The sequence below is a fragment of the Agelaius phoeniceus genome, chromosome 1 (genome assembly GCF_051311805.1).
Source record: "Agelaius phoeniceus isolate bAgePho1 chromosome 1, bAgePho1.hap1, whole genome shotgun sequence".
NCBI lineage: Eukaryota > Metazoa > Chordata > Aves > Passeriformes > Icteridae > Agelaius > Agelaius phoeniceus.
In genome coordinates, this window is record NC_135265.1 from 103358950 (window position 1) to 103380677 (window position 21728).

General features: G+C 38.4%; 1 protein-coding gene across 10 annotated transcripts in view; it reads right to left on the reverse strand.

The window, feature by feature from the left end:
* Positions 1 to 21728, reverse strand: part of PTPRM (protein tyrosine phosphatase receptor type M) — a 442681-nt gene that overhangs the window by 291720 nt on the left and 129233 nt on the right. For all 10 annotated transcript variants that reach the window (XM_077184309.1, XM_077184292.1, XM_077184295.1 and 7 more), the window contains exons 3-5: positions 15249 to 15514; positions 3416 to 3494; positions 346 to 461 (exon numbers count right to left, since the gene is read on the reverse strand). In XM_077184309.1, the coding sequence (XP_077040424.1) occupies positions 346 to 461; positions 3416 to 3494; positions 15249 to 15514 (461 nt within the window). The remainder of the gene's footprint in view (positions 1 to 345; positions 462 to 3415; positions 3495 to 15248; positions 15515 to 21728) is intronic.

Consider the following 21728-nt stretch of genomic DNA (forward strand, 5'->3'; position numbering starts at 1 on the left):
AAATACTGAACAGAGATAGAGGTAAGCCAAGAAAATCACTATGCGTAATACTGCAGTTAGCCAGCATAGACATTGTAAGAAAGTAATCTGTTCTTCCTTGGGGATTTAGCTTTACTCATGATTGCCACACATAAGGAAAAGAGTATTTTTACTAAGGCATTCCACTGAAACAAAGCAAGAAAAATCTCCCAGTAGCACTTTCTACAAAAGAATACCAACCATGGAGCAGTTCAAAGGCAAAATAAAATCTAATATTGATGAAATTGACAGCCCATAATTTTTCATGTTTTACATTCCTTTCAGACTCTCTCCAGATATCAGTGCATTAGGCAAAAAAGAAATTACCTGTAACCAAAGTCTGTCACTTGAGTCTGTTCCACCATTGGCAGTGCATTGAAAAGTAGCAAACTGTCCTGCATTGACTTCCACACTCTGAAGGCGCAAGAAATGGGGAGTTTTTGCTGTTGGACAAGATGCAAGTGTTAAAGTTATGCAAGACCAAAGTACTGGCTATAAAAAATACACCAAGCAAATGAAATAGCTCTGCTTTAAAAGGTTCAAGCCACTGTCTACACATTAGATTCTAGGTCTACTTCCATGGCTTGCAAAGAGCAGAATAGAAGGGTGCTGTGTAATGGCTCCTGCAGTGCAAATTACCTCAGCTCAGCATCCCTCTTGTAATAACAATCTATTAAAAAAGATCATATTGGAAACTAAAAATGTTTTGAAGACAAACCTATTAGATTCTTGCACTACCAACTAAACAAGCCAGTAAGAAATGGTGTTATCAGGGGAACAGGTTTTTCTTCTTAATCAAGTACACTGTCTATAGAAGAGATTCTTTAGAAATGCAGCCCACCAAACAGGTGCTAACATAACACTCCTCACCAACTACAGCTGCATTCTTTAAGCACAATGCTTCTCAACAGCACTGCAGAAAAAAAACCCAAAACACAACACCTTCTCCATACCAATGCTTATTTTTCATTTAGAAAGAGAAAAAAATCCCAGTAAAAACTGAAGCAATATACCTACAAGCAAGCTGAAACTGATATTCAAACAAGAATTATATGCACTGAAATAAAAAAGCATGCATATTTTTGTTTTACTAAAAAGAAGCAAGCATGTAATATAAAAAAAATAGATATTTGATACAGAAACCTATTGTTTAAAGCACAATATTCCCCAACCTACTCAAATCCTACTGCATTCAAGCAGACTTCTTGCACTGTCTATCCTAATAGATAAACCAGGCTGCTTTTCAACATGAAAATCTTAGTCCTAGCAGTAGACCGACAAACTAAACATCTGTTTTCTAGCAGAGCATTACAACCACTTAAAGTTTTGATGATATTTTCTTAAAAACCCTTATTACCAGGAGAAATGGTATTTCAAAGGAATTTACAAATAGATAGCTTCATGAAAAAGTTGCTAAATATCCAGTGCAAGACATAATAAGAAGGAGGAGATGGAATAAAATAGCTCCAATTGACATCTAAATATGGGATAACTATCCTTACAACCAATTTATTACACATATAGCCTTTTTTTTTCTTAAAACATTTCCCAATTACAGCAGACAGAGTTTAGGCCAAAATTACCCACTTCTTTGCCTATGAAACTATTAATGTGAGAACATCTAGTAAAATTCTTCAGTATGATCCCCATTTCTCACCCGTTGCTTTTTTTTAAATCTGCTTTTACCCCTTCAATTTTACTGTTTCCTTGGTCTTCTTAACTCTAAAAAAATTAACTTTTCTGAATTACCAGGTATGGCCTAAGTGGAGAAGAGCACTGGGTTTTAAAAACAAACAAACACACACACAAAACCCTGCCCAACTACCACAACCCATGCCTTTAGTTTCTATGTGCCTACAATCCACTTTCTGCTTGGTCTTTGTACTACCCAAACTGCCTATCAAATATTTCTCCCATTTCAATTTTGTTTAAAGAGTCAATAATTCCAGAACTATTTTTCTGGGAATATACAAAAATCATCATGAGCTTTAGAAAGTTTTAGACACAGAGTAGTTTTACTTCAATTTTCACACTTTTTCAATTTCCTTTAGACAATTTAACTGGTTTGATGTCTTAATTTCAAACATTTTAATTACTTCATCAAAGAACTTTTCATTAAAGCTTTTGCATTTCAATACTGTTATGTCAGAACTCTACATGCTATGGGCTATAACTCATTCTCCACATTAACAAGAATTATTTGCAGGTTTTGGGAATTGACTGGTACAAACGCAAACATCAAACCTCTCAAGATCTGTATTAAAAAAATTAGTAAGCCACTAAAATGCTGCTTCAGACTTATCCTACCTGAACCAAGGATATAAATTCAAAGTGACCCTTCTTCCCCCCACACAGAAGCACCTATACTTTCTAACAACATGAGAGCCTGCAGTGTTTATTAGAAATAAGTGACTCAGAAATAACACCTGCTGATTCTGCATAACTGTCTCTTTATTTGAAGAAATGTGTGTGTCTTCCTGCCATTAACACTAAAACCATTTTTATGAGGTGCTTTGATACTAACTGATAGAGCACTTTTTATTTGGAATCACAGCTCTTACTTAAAAGCTGCAACAAATGCATGCAAGCACAATATGATGTAAGAGGAACAACCACACAGAAGTTGGTGCCTTCTTCCCCACTCAGTCATTTGGTCATTAAGATCACAACCTACTATTCCATGCATGATCTTAATACAGCTTATTTAACCAACACCATACATGTGAAGTAAGGTTTTATTTAATAAGTCTGATTAGTTATGTCTGGATACCACATTAAAGCTTAATTTACAAGGTTTGAATTGACAACTCAGGATAATTAATTATTACATATCCTTAACAATGAGATAAAGAAATATATCTAAAGCATGAAGGAGCAAAACAGTGCAGAAACTGAGCCATGAACCTTGGGAAGTACCCTGAGTAACCTTGCTTAGCAAAGCCTCAGTCGTCAACCAGCTGAGTTTTCTTCCTTCTAAGCCTTGGAAAAAATAATTATATATAGTCAGCTGTTGTGTTGTTCATCTTTTCTCACTAATGTCTCAGTTTGTGGCTGCACTGAATTTTTGAAGCAGACAGAAAACTCATCAACAAATCTTAGAATCACAGGATCATGATGATTTGGTCATTTTTTTCTAAAGGAACTGTCATATGGCCCAGTTTGGGTTTGGGACTCATGCTAAGTGCTGTATACAAGTGCACCTAGCAGAGATGTCTTTCAAGACAATAAGGTGCAATGATGCCATGTTTAGCAGCACTTCATATATATACTCATCCTGTACTTTTGGCAGTGACATTGTTTTCTGACGTTTTCCTTATCTTTTGCTCCATGTTTATCAAAGCATATTAGCACACTTATTTTAGGGGATCTGGCTTTACAACACAAGATAGGTACTTACTACATGGATGTCCTAGAACTTTCACTTCATCAATAGCCACATATCCAGAGTGACCTGAAGTAACCACTTCAAAAACAACCTGAGAAGCAGAAAGAGAATTTCAGTTAGCATCTTTGGAACACAGGGAATATAAAAATAGTTTGTCGTGGAAAAACACATCAACTCTTTCATCTGTTATGAACACCTGGAAAGCAAAACACCATCTTAAAACCTCAAAATGTGTTGCTCTTATCATTAAAATGAACCAGAACTTAAATTACATTTTTTCACGTTTACATAATTTTGGAGATTTGCAAGCACGATCATATCTAGCAGAAATAACCAATCTCTCCAACTGGTCGTTTATTGGATAACTAATAAATAGATAACTTTTGGTCTACCAAAGGAGTTCTCTAATAAACGCCTTAAGTATTAACAGCAGTACAGTACTTTTAAGTCTTTGTCTTGCAAAATGAACAGCTTTTATTTTAAACACTACAATTTTGTAGCATACAGAAATTTGCAGGGTATCAGACACAAACATACCTACTTTCAGGAGTGTATTTTGCATGCTTCTTAATCGTCCACCAATTGCAGTGAATTAAGCAAAGCAGATCCATTTGCCACGGTTTGTTTTATGGCTATAAATAGGTCACAAAATAAATGGACCGTTCTCATCATTTGAGCTAAGTACACTCTAAAGTAAACCTCTTCAAAGTTTGGCAGTCTTAACTTTGAACATCCCAAGAATGTTTATATGGAATAGAAGAAAATATGCCAGTAATGTTAGCAGGTACATTTCCACACCAATGCTCAAGAACTTCATGCTAAAATCCAGGCTGCAATTTTAATTTCTTTTTTAATACTTTACTTTTGCTCGGGAAGTTAACTCTAATTGCCTCGTGTAACTGATCTCAGCAATCACCCTGAGGAAGTTAAAATTTAGACACCATTTTTCATGCATACACTGGACTCGACCTTGAACAGATGATCACACTATATACCATACCCCTTTGCTGAATGATACAGAATGCAAAGATGTTATGAGGATAACATACAGCTCCATAATAGATCACAATTTCCTGATGTTGAATAAACACTCTCAGAACACCAATTCTGATTTTAGAACAAACCTTGCAGTGAGAAAAACCTCCATGCCCTTCTGCCTCTGCCTTCTCCCTTGTTTTTCATTGCTCTACCTATGGACACCAACCTGATGTTCTCTCCCAGATTTTCTCTTCCTAACCTCTGTCCACTTCTCCCTCTCAGTCTCACTGGAATAAAATTGCTGTAAATATGGCCTTAAGTCCCCATGGCTGAAAAGGAAAAAAATACTTGATTCATTCTAGTTCTGCCTCCTGTCTACACAAAATTTCAACCTGAAGTGCCAGTGTTGACACTACATGAATCATGCAGCAAGAAAAAAAAACCACAAGAAGTCAATAAGCAAAGTCCAAATGCAGCCAAAGAAATTTTTCAGAAACAAATTCTGCAAGAAAAGGGTCGCTCAGTTGGCTTTCTAAATGCCAGATGGCACTCTACTGACTTTTGAAGTTGGTATTATTGAGCCACGGCAACAGGCTGAACAGGGTTTGGATTTGGCTCCCAGCATTTAGTAGAACATTCAGAGCAACACCATTCAAAATTTCAAAGGATCTCTTTCCTAAAGAGAATAAAATCTCCTGATAGAATTGGTCTTAAGCATCCTGGGAAATAGAAGTTCATAAAGAATAAAAAAGCAAAGACTCAAAGAATAACCTGCATTCAGAGACCTGAAATAACTTTTCTAACCATGATTATTACCCTCATCTTAACAGCCTTGAAAAGGAAATAGAGAGGTGATGTGCACTAAGTAACCCCAAGTTTTAACAGCAGTGCAAGACCCAAGAATGCAGCTCCTGTTTTCAGCCACTGAACTTGAAAAAGAACAATAATTTCTCTCCATTAAGAAATATGACATAAGAAATTGCACATTCTTCATCTGTGTTACAAGCTCTGGAAAAAAAGTAATTATGCTGAGGCCCTTGAAAAAAGGGAGAGACTGCTCCATCTCCTAAAGAGCTACCAAGCTATCTGAAAGTGAGAACATCTGAAAGACCATAGGGTATGAGAACCACAGCACAGCCTCAGAAACCTGAAGTTGAGGCAGAGATCTTCCAATATGGTAGTGGAGATCAGGGAGCAGACAACAAGGTCTCAGAAATTATGGGAAGGTTTCCCAGGGAAATATGCTGCCACAAAGTTAGTCCCTGAAACAACTGAATCTAGGTGTGCATGCAAAGACCTGCCTCTAAAAACACAGAGGGCTGGGGACAATTACTGATTTGTTTCCTGTATTCCCTAGTGGCTTTGAGCTTTCTTCTGTTAAGAAAAATACATTAACAACTAACTTTCTGGGTTTTATTGAAATATAACCTAAAAAAAAAACCCCAAAAACCAACCCTCTCTTTCTTGTGGAACATTCAGCCTAAGAGCAGCTGCACAAAGCCATCTGAAAGGCCTACCTGGATCCATGATCCCATCACTGCAGAGTAAAGCATTTTTTTCAGGTTCTCAGCTTTCAGACACGCTAAATTCTAAAAAATATCCGAGGAACTGGCACATGCACACCTGTGGAGCAGCCAGCCAAACCAGTCAGAAGTTTTCTGCTAGAAATGTTACTGTCAGATAACAGGGACTTTAATATTTTTTAAAATGCTGCATAGGAGTGTCTTTTCTAAAGAGCTACCTGACTTCCAGCAAGACCAATAACCTGAGCTTTAGAAAAGAAAATGTGCAACAAAATAGTTTCTATAATTCATAACAGGGGAGCTTAGCTACAGGTTCTCTGAGAGGCTTTAAGCACCTCAGTATTGCAATCTACTCACAGCCAAAAAAACTTGTAGATTCCTATTTCTTCAGTTCATAGGGAGAGACTACAACCTTGAAACAACTGAATCAGAACTGCCAATGTCAACAGCAGAGAAAAACTCAACAACTGATCTAAAATACCCTGCTGTATCTCTACACAAAATACCAAAAGTGTCACTCCACAAAAAAGCCAGGCAGGGTATCAAGAAAATGCCAGTTGGACATACAACTGAATTACAATTATTGACATTAAAGACAGTATGTTCCAAAGAAAAGTATTACAAATTGAAATACTGTCAGTTAAATCATGCTTCCATTAAAAGCAATAGCCAAACTGATACCAACTTTAATGACTGTAACTTTTACTCCCTTCTGACATGGAATATGTCATTTTTAGTAAACAGAAAGAGGCAGTAAAGCCAGTAGTGACACACCATTGTAAAAGAGAGACACTGATTCAGATATAGACAAAAAAATATGCACAAATACAGACTGGTCAGAATGGAATGACAGCAGACCTGAAGAGAAGGACTTGAGGGTGTTGCTGGATGAGAAGGTCAAAACGACCCAGCCACATGTACTTGCAGCCCAGAAAGCCAACTTCATCCCAGGCTGGATCAAAACAGGCATGGCTAAAAGGTCAAGGCAAATGATTTTCTCCCTCTACTCCATTTCAGTGAGACCTCACCTGGAGTACTGCATCCAGCTCTGGGGCCCCGAAGAAGGGCAGAAACCCTAGTGAAGGAATTTCAGAGAAGGGCCACAAAGATGGTCAGAGGGGTGGACCACCTCCCCTATGAAGAGGCTTAGACAGCTGGGGTCATTCAGCCTCAAGAAGAGAAGGCTCCAGGGATCACAGGATCATAGAATGGTTTGGGTTGGAAGGGACCTTACAGGTCATCTAGTTCCAATCCCTTTGTCATGGGCAGGGACACCTTTCACTAGACTAGACTGTTCAGAGCTCCATTCAACTTTGTCTCATTATGGCATACCACATTACAGGTGTATCTATAACCATGTACACATACTGGAGATCTTTTTATGGCCTTTCAGTACCTAAAAGGGACCTACAGGAAAGGGACTTTTCACAAGGACACATAATGATCTGACAAGGGGCGATGGCTTTGAACTGAAAGAGAACAGATTTAGATTAGATGTAAGTAAGAAAACCTTTACTGCGAGGGTGCTGAAACACTAGCATAGGTTTACCAGAGAAACTGAGTCCCACACCCTCCAAAGTGTTCAAACATAGGTTGGATGGGGCTTTGAGAAACCTGGTTTTATGGAAGGTGCCCCAGCCACAGCATGAATTTGCAGCTAGATGATCTTTAAGGTCCTGTCCAACTGAGATCATTCTATGATTGTATGAGCATGACAGTTTATTCCAGGTATAGCAATATAATCCCTCTTTGGTTCACAGGCTGTGAAATACTATCACTTGCTGTATACAAATTCAGTATTTTATTTGAATGGATGACAGAAGATTATTGGACCCAAATATCTGCTAAGCATTTTCCCTTTTTAAATTAAAAAAGTAATTTGATACTACGTATTTCAGGTTTCTGAAAGTCCTAGTAAGAGTGCTACACACTGTGAGAGAGAGACCTGAAAAACAGTTCTGGTAGCCTTGAAAACCTTACAATAGGGATGTCAAGACTATTCACAAATCTGGATCAGTTTTCTTAGTAAATTCACTAGGAATGAAACCTAGAAACTTATTTCACATCCAATTTTCTCCGTTATTTTCCATTTGAAAAGCAGCTTGGCCTGTAAACATTAACTTGTTTACTGCCACCTCCAAACTTAGCCTTCTCTCATGGCTGATGCAACACCTGCAGACAATACAAAAGACTCCAGTCAAAACAGAGAAAACGCTCCAGCAACGTCAGACTGGGCAGCCCTTGGATTTTTTGCCTATTATTCCACCACCTTATCAGTCCGGAAACAACTGGTTAAAACACAGAATTCATTTGCTCAGGAAAAACTGCTGAACACTGCCCTGAGAGCTGTTTTACACCATTCTCCCTGCAGCACGCCTGCCAAACAGGAACCGGGGAAGCAGCTTAGCACTGCACTGTCCCTGATCCTCCCTGCTTCACTGAAGAGCAAAATTAGCTTTTCATTCCTGCCACTTCCCCTTGCTACATGTGAACAAAGAAAGGGGGTCTGCTCACCAACATAAATGCTTACTGCTGAAAATGTGCGACTCAAGATAACTCGTTTGTTCCAAAGAACAATAGAAATAAACAGGTTTTGTTGCCACACAACCTCACTCTGTAAATTCCCGCCTTTGTTGCTGCAAAATTACAACACTCTCAGTCAAAAGGTGGATTGTACCTAATATAAACACTGTCCTTCACATGACTTAAAAATAGCCCTTTGCAAAAACAAGAAAGAGAAAGGAGTACTAAGAAAGCTGCTTAAGCTCAGGCTGCAATCCTGCCCCCCTGCATCCCCAGTGAGCAGGCAGTGCTGCATCACACGCTGCGCTCTCCCCTCCGCCTGCTCTGCTTTACTGCACAGAGCACCTTGCTCTGACTGTACTGTACAAGGCATTGGGAACAGCTTCTCTCCAGAAAACTGGCTCGTACCCTGTGGGTTGAATTCTTCCCCCCTTTCTGATTCATCCTAGGACTACCTGCCTTATCACAACAGCAGCAACTGCTTTCTCATCAAAGCCATGTGAAGGGAGGTTCCTGACCTGGTCCTTCCCAGGCCCCGCAGAGGTCCATCACAGCTTATTGACGTGGGCTGCCTGAATTGTGTGCAGGCCTCCCTGGCTGGGAATTTGTTCCATGCCATTTCCCTCCCCACCTCCCACTCCTACATGACTACCACGTGGCCCTCACACCTGCACTCAAGCACATGAAACAACATTTTGGTGGCTGCTGCCAATCCAAAACCACAAAGAAACAAGCAAGCCAGCCTGAAAACTGAACTCCTGACATTAAGGCTTGTTAAATCTTATTATTCTCTTTCTGTTTTAAACCAGTTGCTGCCTTGTATTTCTCTATGGAAGGCCCAAATGCTTTTCTGGTTTAGGAACAAAGGACAGGAGCAAATAACAGAGCCTTGTGTCTGTGAAAAAAAATGCATGCCTCCATACTTGTGACCATTTTTAGACTGCTGGGGGGGTTTTTAAATTTAGGTATGTGGTTTGCCCTGGTGCATCTTTCTCAAAATAGTTATTCCCAAAGCACATAAGTCAATGAAGAAGAGCTATTTAAGATGCCTGACACAGGTTGTTTTTCAAAATGCGATATGCATTTCAAAGTTTCTTTGGAGTTCAAAGCACAGTTCAGGAACTGTATGTGTGCAGTTGAATGCAACACACACAACACATGAGCATGTGAGCCTGACTTCTACTGCACAAGAAGCTTAATGCTCTGTCCTAGATGAGGATTTAAGTACACTGCATGAGCCAAACTCCAACCCAAACATGTACAAAGCAGGTTTTGAAACAAATGGATGCTTAAGTCCGGATTTTAAAAGTTAGGTTTGATCTGCTGCTTCTTATTCCCTAAACTCCCAATTTACAGGGGAATGTGTCAGAATGGTTGAAGGGTAAATCTCATCTCTGTGAAGTGATCCCAATGTAACTCCTTTGTGTCCTTACTAAAAAGGATCAGGAATTACTGCCAGGTTCTTACCCCATTTTTTCACTCCAGCTTCATAAGATTTTACATTTAAAGATGGTGCAGTGGCACAGACAGTTGTGTTACTATACTGGAAGCTATTTTTAATTCTTTCATTTCCATTTCTGGATTTTAAATCTGCAGTGTTTGTTGTTTTATTTAATCAAGATTTGTTTCAGTTCACTGCTGCCATGACTGACTTCCAGCAAAGTACAAAGCAAATAATTCAAAATATAAAAACTGATAGGGAGATGGTGTGTGACTTGCAGTGTTGCTGTGCTAAATTGCTTGCTTGAAGGGTTAGAAGCAAGGAACACAATCCCCTCACCAGGCTCAACTCAGTAGTAGCTTTTACATATTGTGATATTCCAAAATAGCAACACTTCTAAAATATAAGTTTTATTTTAAATACTACTAATAAGTCTGAGAATTAATAACTAGTCTAGGGAAAACAACCCTGAAACTAACAGATTCTACTCCTGCTAAAAAATCCAAATGAGAAAAAAACATCAAAACATGAAAGAAAAAAATACACCAAAAAACCCTGCCACCCTCTCCTCACTAGAAGAGAAGCCTTTTCATGACTTGTATCTCAAAGCATCAATTTTAGAGCCTCTCAACCTACTGAGACTGCTCCCCAAGAATCTAAAAACAATTTTGCCACTTACCAGTAAAATCTATGTAACGTTCAATTCTCTTCTTCCATGTACATTCTAATTCTACTCAAGTTAGGAGGAGGGTGAAGGTCTTAGGAATTATGGGAAGCTTTGTTTTGTTTGCAGGCTGTCTCCAAAGGCATGATAAACTCCTTGATGCTCTTGCTTAAGATGCACCAAGTAGACAATAGCTCAGTAAAGCAAACAATTTCTCCTGGGCACAGTGTTAAAAAGAGGAAGGCAATGCTTCCTCAGGGGAGCACTCCTAAAGCGATTTTATAAAACAGAAATAAGACTGGTACCTGCAGAAATACACCAGCTACTTTGAAACAAATAGCTCAGAGACCAGCAGGCACAGCAGAAAAGAACAAGCTGTGCTGATTATCTTGGACTCAGAAGGTGTTTGGCAGCTTGAACCCATGTTACTGCAAGCACACTGTTATCACTAACTGGACAGCAGCACAGACATACCCTAAAATCAACGGCAAATGTTAGGCAGTAGTACTTAGAAGATTATTAATTATGGAATTAAATATATCCTTAATTGTCAGAATGCTTGACAATTTAAATAATCAGCAAGTAATCAACAATTACTGTTGTTATGTGCAAGTTGCAAGAGTGATTTGTGATATATATGTAGTACAGCTTACCTATGGTGTGCAACATACACAAGTAACTACCTGGCAGAAAAGGGTGCCTTGAAAGGAATTAATTATTTAGTTTGAAGATTTTTTTATGAGTTGTTTCTAAAGAGAAATCCAACCTGAAAAATATTTACAAGCTGGGACAGCTGGTGCTCCAATAATAAACTACTGTTAATTATTAAATCTTTTGAGCACCTCGCTTGTATGTGTTCACAATACATGGTTTAAACCAATAAATCTCTAGAAGTTGGATTAAAATTCACTCCATACTACATACTCTGATTTGTAGTCAGCTACCATTTAGTGGGAGCTATTTTGCCCACATTTTTCAACAGCAAAACAGACACAACACAGTGTTTGAAAAATATTGAATTGTATAAATATTATAACTCTGAAATGTTATCATATACAATTTGTTCTCTGACTTCTGTAGTACATGTTGGTTTCATTTCCATCTAGACATCTTGCAGGTGCTCTGCTAAGGGAATGGAATTATAAAACATTCACAGATGTGGATGGCTACACAGATTGTGTGATTTAAAACACAACAAAGACAATCACACAACTACATTGCTTTGTCCCTTCACCTATTAATGTCATGTGTTCTCTTGGAGATTACTCATTGGGAAGCTACCAACCTTCATATAAGAACAGTTAAAAAGGGCTCCATCATTCCTTAAAAATCTTAGGAGATTTTTCTGATTATGTTCAGCAGGGTCAGACAAACTCAGACAACCACTGGGACAAAGTCTTATACATTCTGGTGATTTTGTCTGGAACACATGGATTTGTGCCAAAGGAGGTTGGAGTTTTGGACTCAAATATATAGCAGCTCAGGAAAACAGACTCAGTACTACATTATATATCTATCAGGTGAGTTCCCCACTATTCCTGCAGTCACCTGAGCTGCCACGCTCTCACAAGATCCACGTATACCCTCTCTCCTCTTCCTGCCCTTCGCCCAGCTGCTTGCAGCTAACTTCCTGTCTTCCCCCACAACAAACTCTGTAAAGAAGAAAAAGCATGAAAACTGATGAAAGGAGTTCAGAAACAATGAAAAATTGCAAATGTCAGCACTCGAGTGAGGAAATTGCATCACAGATCTCTGAGAGAATGGAGACAACCAAAAACAAAGACAATTAACTGTAAGCTCTTAAAATGGTGACAGCACTTCCTTGAGAATAAATGAGCTTATTTACAATGAACCAGTGAAGCTACAGTATTTAACACTGATTCCCTGCACTGTCATAGATATTAGCATAGCATAAGATCTTTTGGCACATCAGCTAAATTGCAGTATCTAACCAGGTATTATTTCAGACTATATGCAGCAAATGCAAAGAAAATTACCTACTATACTCCACAGTGAAAGAAAGTTTATGCAAAAATGTCAACATTTCCAGTAGCAAGGAGAGCACATGGAATCCATTCCAGAAAGGCTTAGGCATCTATTATACATCAGCTGAACTGCAGTACCCCAGCCAAGCACATAAGGGCTCACCTACAAATAAGGGTGAACAGTCCAGAAGGCAGGTCTTGAGGAAAAAGAGGATAGGAAAGGTAATCCTTCTGTTTATATGGCCAAATACCATATGTATCATATTGTCAGAAATCTGACACAGATTATTATGAATAAGACTTGTAATAACATTTGAAATTGACAGCGGATTTCTGTATTTTTAAGAATATGCTAATTTACCTTAAAATTAATAGTCAGAATCAAGGCTTCTTCTACTAAAATTCCCTGGTCCACATCAGCCTTTTGATTCAGAGCTAGAGTGAGACATTGAAGCACAACACTCTTCTTTACTGACTGCTGATTCCACAGCAGTTCTGCTGCACAAAAACCAGACTCCTTTCAGAAGACAGAAAACTGGAAGCTCGTCTAATTCACTATACAGATGGGGGCATTTCAGACTTGGGCATAAGTGACACAGTCACACATTTACTCTGTATTCAGTACTCCTGAACCACCCATCATGTTCACAAAACCTTCCAGTAAATTCTACATTACAAACCACTGAGTTATATCCAATGTCAGCCACAAAATTGTCTGTGGGATGCTCTATCCTCTTCTCCCACCATCCACTGAGGCAAACAAGACTGGTCCTCAATATTTCAATGAGGATAGAAAGGCTTTTTGGCAGCACTGGAAGGGATTCTCAACACTGGCATCAAATTGGTAACATGAGGTCTTGATGTAAGATCAGAGAATCAAGGGAGTCCTGAGCTGGAAGAGACACTAAGATTATGGATACCAACTCCCTGCTCATCACAGGACTACCTCAAACCATATGACAGAGAGCATCATCTAAGCCCTCCTTGAACCCTGACAGGAAACAAAATACACACTGCCCTTCCACCCTGAGAGATGTATGACTAAACCAAGCTTGGACTTTGTGATCAAGATACAGCCTTATGCTCCAGAGAGACATGTAGCACACAGCTCCTCCCACACAGCTGAAGTGAGCCTCAGCTCTGCCAATATGCCTGCCCTTCTCAAAAAGGCACGAGAGTATCACCTCATCAAGCCTACAGACAATTATAAAAAGAACCACATCATGAAGTTTGCTGAGATGGCTGTAAGCTTTCCTTGAATATTCTCCAGGAAGCCCTGACAATGCAGTTGCAGCAATTCCTAGGAATCTTGGGTGGTACATTGGATGCAAATGCAGACCCAACCTAGGAGCACACTATCAGAGGCAAGAAGAAATGAGTAAATGTACTCTTGGGTACTGTATGTAAATGGGTCTGTAAGTATTGCATCCACTGCCAGGCATCCCACATTCCAAGAATAAAATGCTCCTGGCCCTCCAAACTCATATTTTGGAGTAGGATTTTCTGTTTCATTGTGGGTGAAACAATCAGACAAAAGACTCCAGAAAGTTCTTCAGCATTTTTTTTTACTTAAATGAAAAAGGGCTAAAAAAGGACAGATTGAGTTCACTTGAGACATTCTCACAAATCAGATGTTGCAGCCACAGAAAGGATCCTACTGCAGTCTCCCAGAGTACCTGCAGCGGTAACTGCAAACTCTTAATAAATATATGATGGGGCAACAAATACCTGGTCACCTGAGACAGCAAATGCAGGAACTGACTCTGCCACACATGACATTAGTATCTGGGGCATTGCTGTAGGAATTAGGGAGTCTCATTCTGGAACAGCATGGTGGAAGAGCAAGATTGTACCTCCTAGGGAGGTCTACAGTCAAGGAACTTGACATCTTTGGGATGGCTTTTCTTCAGAAAGCTTCAAACCATCAGTATGGTGACAATATTCAGTACAGGCAAACAAATAAAATTCAAACTTTCCAAACTTCAAGTGAAGATGGAGGAGGCTCAGTAACACCTCTCTGCTACTGGTCTGCTCTTCTTAAACTAAGTTACTTGTTTGTGGAGACACACTGTATTTTCACAGGAAGAAGGAGGAAAAACACTGAACTACTATAGAATTGTAAGTAACTGTATAACATAAACCTTCCTACAGAAAAGCAGCATCCTAAGGGACTGTCAAGTGAAATTCCCCTGAATCTTTAGGATGCACTCAAAATCCCATTCCTATGACAGCTACTATTATATTTATGTTTACTACTGGACAAATGGATATTGCATTCAGCGTTAAGACCTGAACTGAGGATTCAAAGGATTCTGCTGGTTCTAAAGCAACAAGTATTGCTGATCTAAATCAAACTTGAAGACTGGACTGTAATAAAATCTATTGGAGTTCAATTCCAGCATCCCTACTGAACTGAAAGAATGAGTGAACTTATTACAGAGAAACAGTTAATTGACTGAAATCAATGGCAAAATTTCTAGATTTTTTCAGTGTAATTAGTTAATCCACATTTAGAGCATGTGTGCATTTCACACACTTCTATAAATATATGTAAACATATAAACACAGCAATATGCATGTAAAAACAAACATTTAGCATCACGTACAAAAATTTGATTAAGATGATGATCAACTAGAAATACTGAAATTTATTTTGATTTAAAGTTAAAATGAGGATTAAGAACCAGATGGCTATTATGAGAGACAAAATTTCATAAAAAGTAAGACATACCTGATAAAAATTGGGCCAGAAAGTACTAATTGCCAGTTCAGCTCTGCTCCAAGTGGCAGTGATAGATGTGTTCCAGACTGGGTTACCAATAGGACCATCATTAACCTTCACATACACATTCAGAGTGCCAGGGCTAGCTCCACTCTTGCTTGAAACATAATAGTGAAAATCAATACAATGTGTATCATTTTCTTTCAGATGGGGCATCAGGAGGTGAGCTTTCTGTCCTGAAAATCTTCCAGATGTATTCACCAACATGAAAGAACCTGCAAAAACAAAGTGACTGATTCAATTTCTTCCTTATTTTTTCTCTTCTTAATATGGTAATATCTGTAACTAAAGCATAATTTAATAATAATAATTCAACCATTTTTCTTTGCTTCTACTAACATAAGAGTAATATGCATTTGGTAGGTATTTGATCTCAAATTTCTTTTGCAGAATCTCAAAATTCTTTTGTAAAGCTGGTAAATATCACAATCTTTATTCTACAGGTGGGGAAGGAAAGAGACAAAAAGCCTCAAATGCTGAAGCAACCCTCACTGCAATAAACCCACAGATGGTGGTACAGAATCAACTGGAGGTCTCAGCTACCTGAGTGCTTCTACACGCACTCAGCTGGCAAGGTTGTGTCCCAGCTGGCTTTGCCTGGCAAGGTTGTGGTAGTGGGGGAGCTACAGGAGTGGTTTCTTGTGAGAAGCTTCCCCACACGTCCTACGGAGCCAGTGCCAGTCAGCTCCAAGCCAGCCAGCCCCACTGCTGGCCTAAGCTGAGCCCATCAGGGATGGTGGCAGAGCCTTTGGGGTAATGTAATTAGAAAGGCAGGGAAAAAAGAAAACTTCGAAATTGTAGCTGAAGAGAGGACTGAGAATATATGAGACACAGCTCTGCAGACACCAAGGTCAGTGCAGAAGGAGGGGGAGGAGGCGTTCCAGGCGCTGGAGCCGAGATTCCCCAGCAGGCCAGGTGCTGAGTGAGTCAGGCTGGCCCCTGCAGCCCACGGAGAGTTCACCTGCAGCAGCCGGGGGAGGGCCCCACACCAGATCAACCAGATGGTCAAAGGAGGCTGTGACTTTGTGGGAAGCCCACACTGGAGTAGGTTCAGTGGCAGGACTCATGACCTGGTGTGGGACCCATGCTGGAGCAATCTGTGCCTGCAGGACTGCATCCTGTGGGAAGAGACCCCAGAGCAGGAGAAGACTCTGAGGAGTCCTACTCTTGATGAGGAAGGAGTGGCAGAGACAACGTGTGATGAACTGACCCATTTCCTGCCCCTCTGCACTGCTGGAAGGGAGGAGAGAGAGAAAATTCCAGAGTGAAGTTGAGGCCAGGATGAAGGGAAGCACCCTTGGTGTCCAGCCAGGGTCAATCCACCACAAGAGTTGCAATGAAATTTAAGAGAATTTTATGTGTTCAGATGGTTGGATGCAGTATGTGATGCAGAGAGAGTCTAAAATGTTCTCAATCTCTTAATCTCAGTCTAGCTAATCACAAGTTACCTACTGGACTAAGTGTGACAACTGTCTCCTGTCTTCAAAAGGTGAAAAAAGAATGAACAAATGTAAATTCAAGTAAACCAGTAAGCTTTACAGGTAAAAAAAAAAATAAAGCTGAGGTTGAATTTTATATTATCGTCACAACTTAAAACAGGAAATTACAAGAAATGTAAAAGTATTCAAATAAAATCACATCCAACCAACTCTCACACAAGCAGCTAGTCAATTTATACTCTATTTTTTAGTGCCTATTAATGTGTTCCATTGAAGTGTACCTTCAAAATATTCATGCTGCAGGACTAAGGAATTTGAAAGACTGTACAGATGTTAGAAAAATGCAACATGACTTCTGAGGCATTCATATTTCTGGGTTGAAAAAATGAAAAGGAAAGAATTCTATTAACAGATAACCTATGATATCATAGAAGGAAATAAAACTTAATATCTACTCTGGAAAGAAAACATTTCAATAAAATGTATGAGATAGTTTAAACCCTGCATTTTTCCTAAGTCCAGAAATGGATATTATAGATCCCTGCTACAAATGCATAGCTAAGTGTACTTAGAAAAATGTAAGTACACACACACTTGTCACATGGTTATGAGAAACCAAGTTGTAATCTTTTTTCTTTTTCTTACTTTGATGGGTGATGATACCTTCTAATGGGATGCAAGTCATTTCTTGAAATGGAATGTTGGAAAACCTTTGTCCAGACTCTATCTCTATGTTCAATAGGTTTAACTATTCAGTAATAGTAGTTTTGCAGTTGAATTTAAATTATTTATCAAGCATAATTTTCCTTTCTAGACAAGTTCATAAAATTGACAAAAATGGAACTTAGTTTTAATACAAAGGACTATAAATATTTTACTTCCTAAAAGGCCTTACTCTGTATTTAACTCACAGTCTGTTACTATAATATATTGGGAAAATCTTTATTCATTAGTAACATAAACAGAAGTCACTGCATACGCTTTTTTCTCTTAAAACAGGCAGGAAAGAAGCTAATATTCCTTCCATCAATTAGTACATGCTCTGCCATTCAATTAATTTATTTACATTTAGAATATAAATAGCTTAAATAGGTATAATTTGCTAAGTTATAAGAGCAATACTTAAAGCATTTATGAATTCACTAAAAATTCACTGGCAGGATTTTTTTACAGGGAAACTATCAATCCAACAAACAAACAACAAAAATCCCCACAGCATACTTTCTGACAGTGGATCAGCTCTCCAGAACAGCTTCTCATATATACTGGGGCACATAAGAAACACATATTAAAAATAACTGAAAGGATACACTGGCATATACAAGGAAACAGTTATCTGCCAGAATTGAAGGATTCCACAAGAAAACATGTAAAATTATAATCAACTGAGTACTTGTTCCTAAGAAGAAATATCAAGTGCATGTCTTACTATAAATACACTCATTTTATCACACTTATTTAATTTCTCTAAGTGTACTTCCATGTTTAAACACATGGATGATAATTTCCTCAGCCAAAAAGTTTAAATGGGATTTACTTGGGTTTAGTCTTTAGGGCTATGTAAAGGCACTACATGCAATATAGTAAAACCTAATGGTGCTCATCATTCATTAAATTCAGGATTCTTAAGTCCAAAACCCTGCTGAATCACACGTATTTCATCATTATAGCTAAGGAGTTTAAAATCAACAAAGCAGTGGTTATCCTGAAGTCACTGTTGCTGTTTACAATTCCTCATGGAAAAATGGTTCAGCAGTAATTCAGCAGGTATTTGGTTTATCTAAATATTCATTCTAAAAAGATGCAATACTTGAAAAAAGAAAATACGGATTTGCTCCAGAGTAAACAGGCAATTAAATATACTGGTCATTTCATTAGCATAAATCAACATTTTCTGTGAAGTACTAGACACAAAAAGATGGTCAAAAGATAGAGTGGCAGAACTAAAAAAAAAAAAAAATTTTAAGAAGAAAATCTGACAACTGGAAAAGCAACATCCTGTCCTACAAAAAATGATGGGAATGGCATAAGAGATTTTCCAGTCACTTTTGCAAGTTTTCATCATAACACCTCACCTTGTTAAGAGATCCTTTTTATACTGTGCATGTCAAACACAGCAAAACTGAATGCAGTATCATTTTTCACGCATAAAGAAAATAGGACTAGTGAGGAAAGAAAGTTACTTTGTTGATTTTTCACCAGTCTTATACATGGTTGAGGACAAATTATCTTCCTAATAAATATTTTTTTAAAAGAGTATTTTATTTAGAGTAATTTATTTAGACATTACTCTTGGTTGATTTTGACTCTCAATATTTGAAAAATGTGCTAAATGATAGAGAGCAAAAAGTCTGATTTTAAAAACAGATATTCTATGTATTACTTTATTAACAAAACACCCTTGAGGTGCAGACAGGTCTAATAAATTCTGTGACTGGGTAGTTCATAGAATCAGCCAAAGGCTTGGATTGGAAGATACATACAAAAGGTCACTTTTTTTAGCAAAACAGGATTCTCTAAATGCCAGCCAACCCTACAGCCATCACCCACAAGAAATTGCAGCTATCTGATTGCCCAAGACTAAGTGTGGAATGTTCAAGACACTGGAACTGTAGTGCATGAGCAGATGAATTGTGAGGCTCAAGCATAATGAGTACCACTTTCAGACAAGGGAAACTCAAAAGTGTTCTTTTATTTACTGTATTCCATAAACAAACAGGTATACGGTCCACCTTGGAAGTATTGCAGAAAGCAAAGGACCTGAATTTAGGAACAGTCCACCTTACACTTTTACTCCCAAAGCTTGCAAACAAAACAGGTTTTCTCTTCAGTACTTTTTCTTACTATTTACTAATATTAGAGAAAAAGGAAAAAACATTTTCAGGTAACATTTGAAAATTACAGGGCTGCTGTAACTCTCAAAGCATGACTAGCACTACCTAAAGAAACTGGAACTTTGATTCAAATGCGCCACTTCCAGACATCACCCAGTAGGTACGTGCAAACAAACATCAGAGATGTTGGCAGCCCTGAACTGGCATAATGAGGTGTCCCAAAAAACAGCAGCTGAGAGTCCTCCCTTCAGTGCCTCAGCTAACACCCATCAGTTCTGCTCATTAACTTACAAACCATTACTGTCTCCAAGTGAATTTTAAGTCTTCTTTTGAGCAATATTTACTCAAATTTAACATGGTAATTTCAAACATTATTTATCACCCATCCTAAAAACATCATTAATCTCAACTTTCAAGCTGTTTATCTTCCAAATTTGCAACTGTTCAAACTCTTGGAAAAAATCCATTAAGAATCCACCATAAGTCTTGTGTATTTTTTAAAAAGATCAATTCACTTCTACCCATAATGCCAGCTTTGTTTTAGCCAAGCAATTAGTAAGACTAATAAGCCTTATAATTCTTTCACTAAATTCAATTCTTAAAATTCTTCCTCATCTCATATGCACAGACACATCTCCCATAACTTTGTTAGAAATTGCTTTGATCAAGTTTGGACATAAAATCATGTATTTCTGAATCCTGTATTTTTTGAAGCCCCTTTTCCAATAGCCAGTGTATAAAAAACAAACCCTGCTTTCTGAATGCTCTTTGTTTATCCAATCCTTTTCAATATTTATTGATTTTGACTACTCATCCTGTAATCTGTTTATCTGTTTTCTTCATGAGTACTCTGCATTTTCAAACACTGTACTGACATTCTGAAGGCTACTTCTTACATAACTAATTTTATCTCTTTGCAAAAAAGCATGCAATATATAGTAGGGACATATCAAGTTCACAAGCTATTAGTGAAAACAACACAAAGTGTGTGCATAAATTCCGATAGAGTTGTCTCAAGTTTCAAATTCAACTTCTGAAGCAATCATTGCATTTTAAGAAAAACAGAAATCAAAGTAAGATAAGACTTGAGGACAGGCAGACCCAAGGAGAGTTTTAAAGCTCAAAGCAGCATCTCCCCAGGTCTGGAACAGAGCATTCTGAAGCAGGGAGTAGGTATATATTCGAAACACCTAAAATTAATTGAAAGTAATGAAAATTAGAGGACAATTTGGATCTTCCCAGAGTCCTAGCATCATGGAATCATTTAGGTTGGAAAAAGACTAGACTACTCTTGATATGGACAAAGTTAATGCTTGGTTTGTATAAAACCTTCTGAAGGCCAGGGAAAAGCGATCACATTGAACTGCAATTCCACTCAGGAACACAACTGGAAAGTTTTCTGTTTGGTTAGTTTATTTGTTTCTAACAGGAAACCTGACTTGCCTGAATAAAAGGAAATGCATCTACAAGGTAATTTTCCCTCTGTTTGATAAAGAAAGTCAAGTGTGGTGTGGACTACGAAATCTTCAAGGAATTGTGCTACTCCTCTTGTCCCTGGAGAGGCACCTTAGATGCAGCCCAGGCCTGAGGCAATGGAGCAGCACCACCACAGGGGGAAGGTTTCCTTCCCAGGCCCAGTCACTCAGAAAACCCACATCAGCCAAAGTGTACAACTACCTGGGAGTGTTTTTCACTTTTAAAGGAACTGTGCTCCTTCTGGCTTTCAAAGAGGTAAGTCAAGGCAATGTTCTTTTTTCATTTCTGTCATCCCACATTTGGTCTATCCTCATGTATTCTGCAGCTTCACCAGTACCTTTCTACAGCCAGTGGGAATTATGCTACAAACTGCTAAGACTGAGAACTGATTTCTAAAACATGAAAAAAAGCTGCCCCAACAAGGTATGCAGAGCTTTCTTCAAATTCTCTCAAGAGTCCTCATGATGCAGTCACCTGGATTTCTTTAAAGGTGACCTAATGTATTTCACCAGCTGTAACATTTTTCAACTTTTATGCTATGACTGGATTTCAAACATGCCAGAACTTTGAGACAGATATGTCTGCACCTTTTCCTTAAAGTGAACCCACCAAAAATACCAAAAGGGCTTGAAAGAAATGATGTTTTATTAGAACATGAACTTGAAAAAACTGTCTTCTTT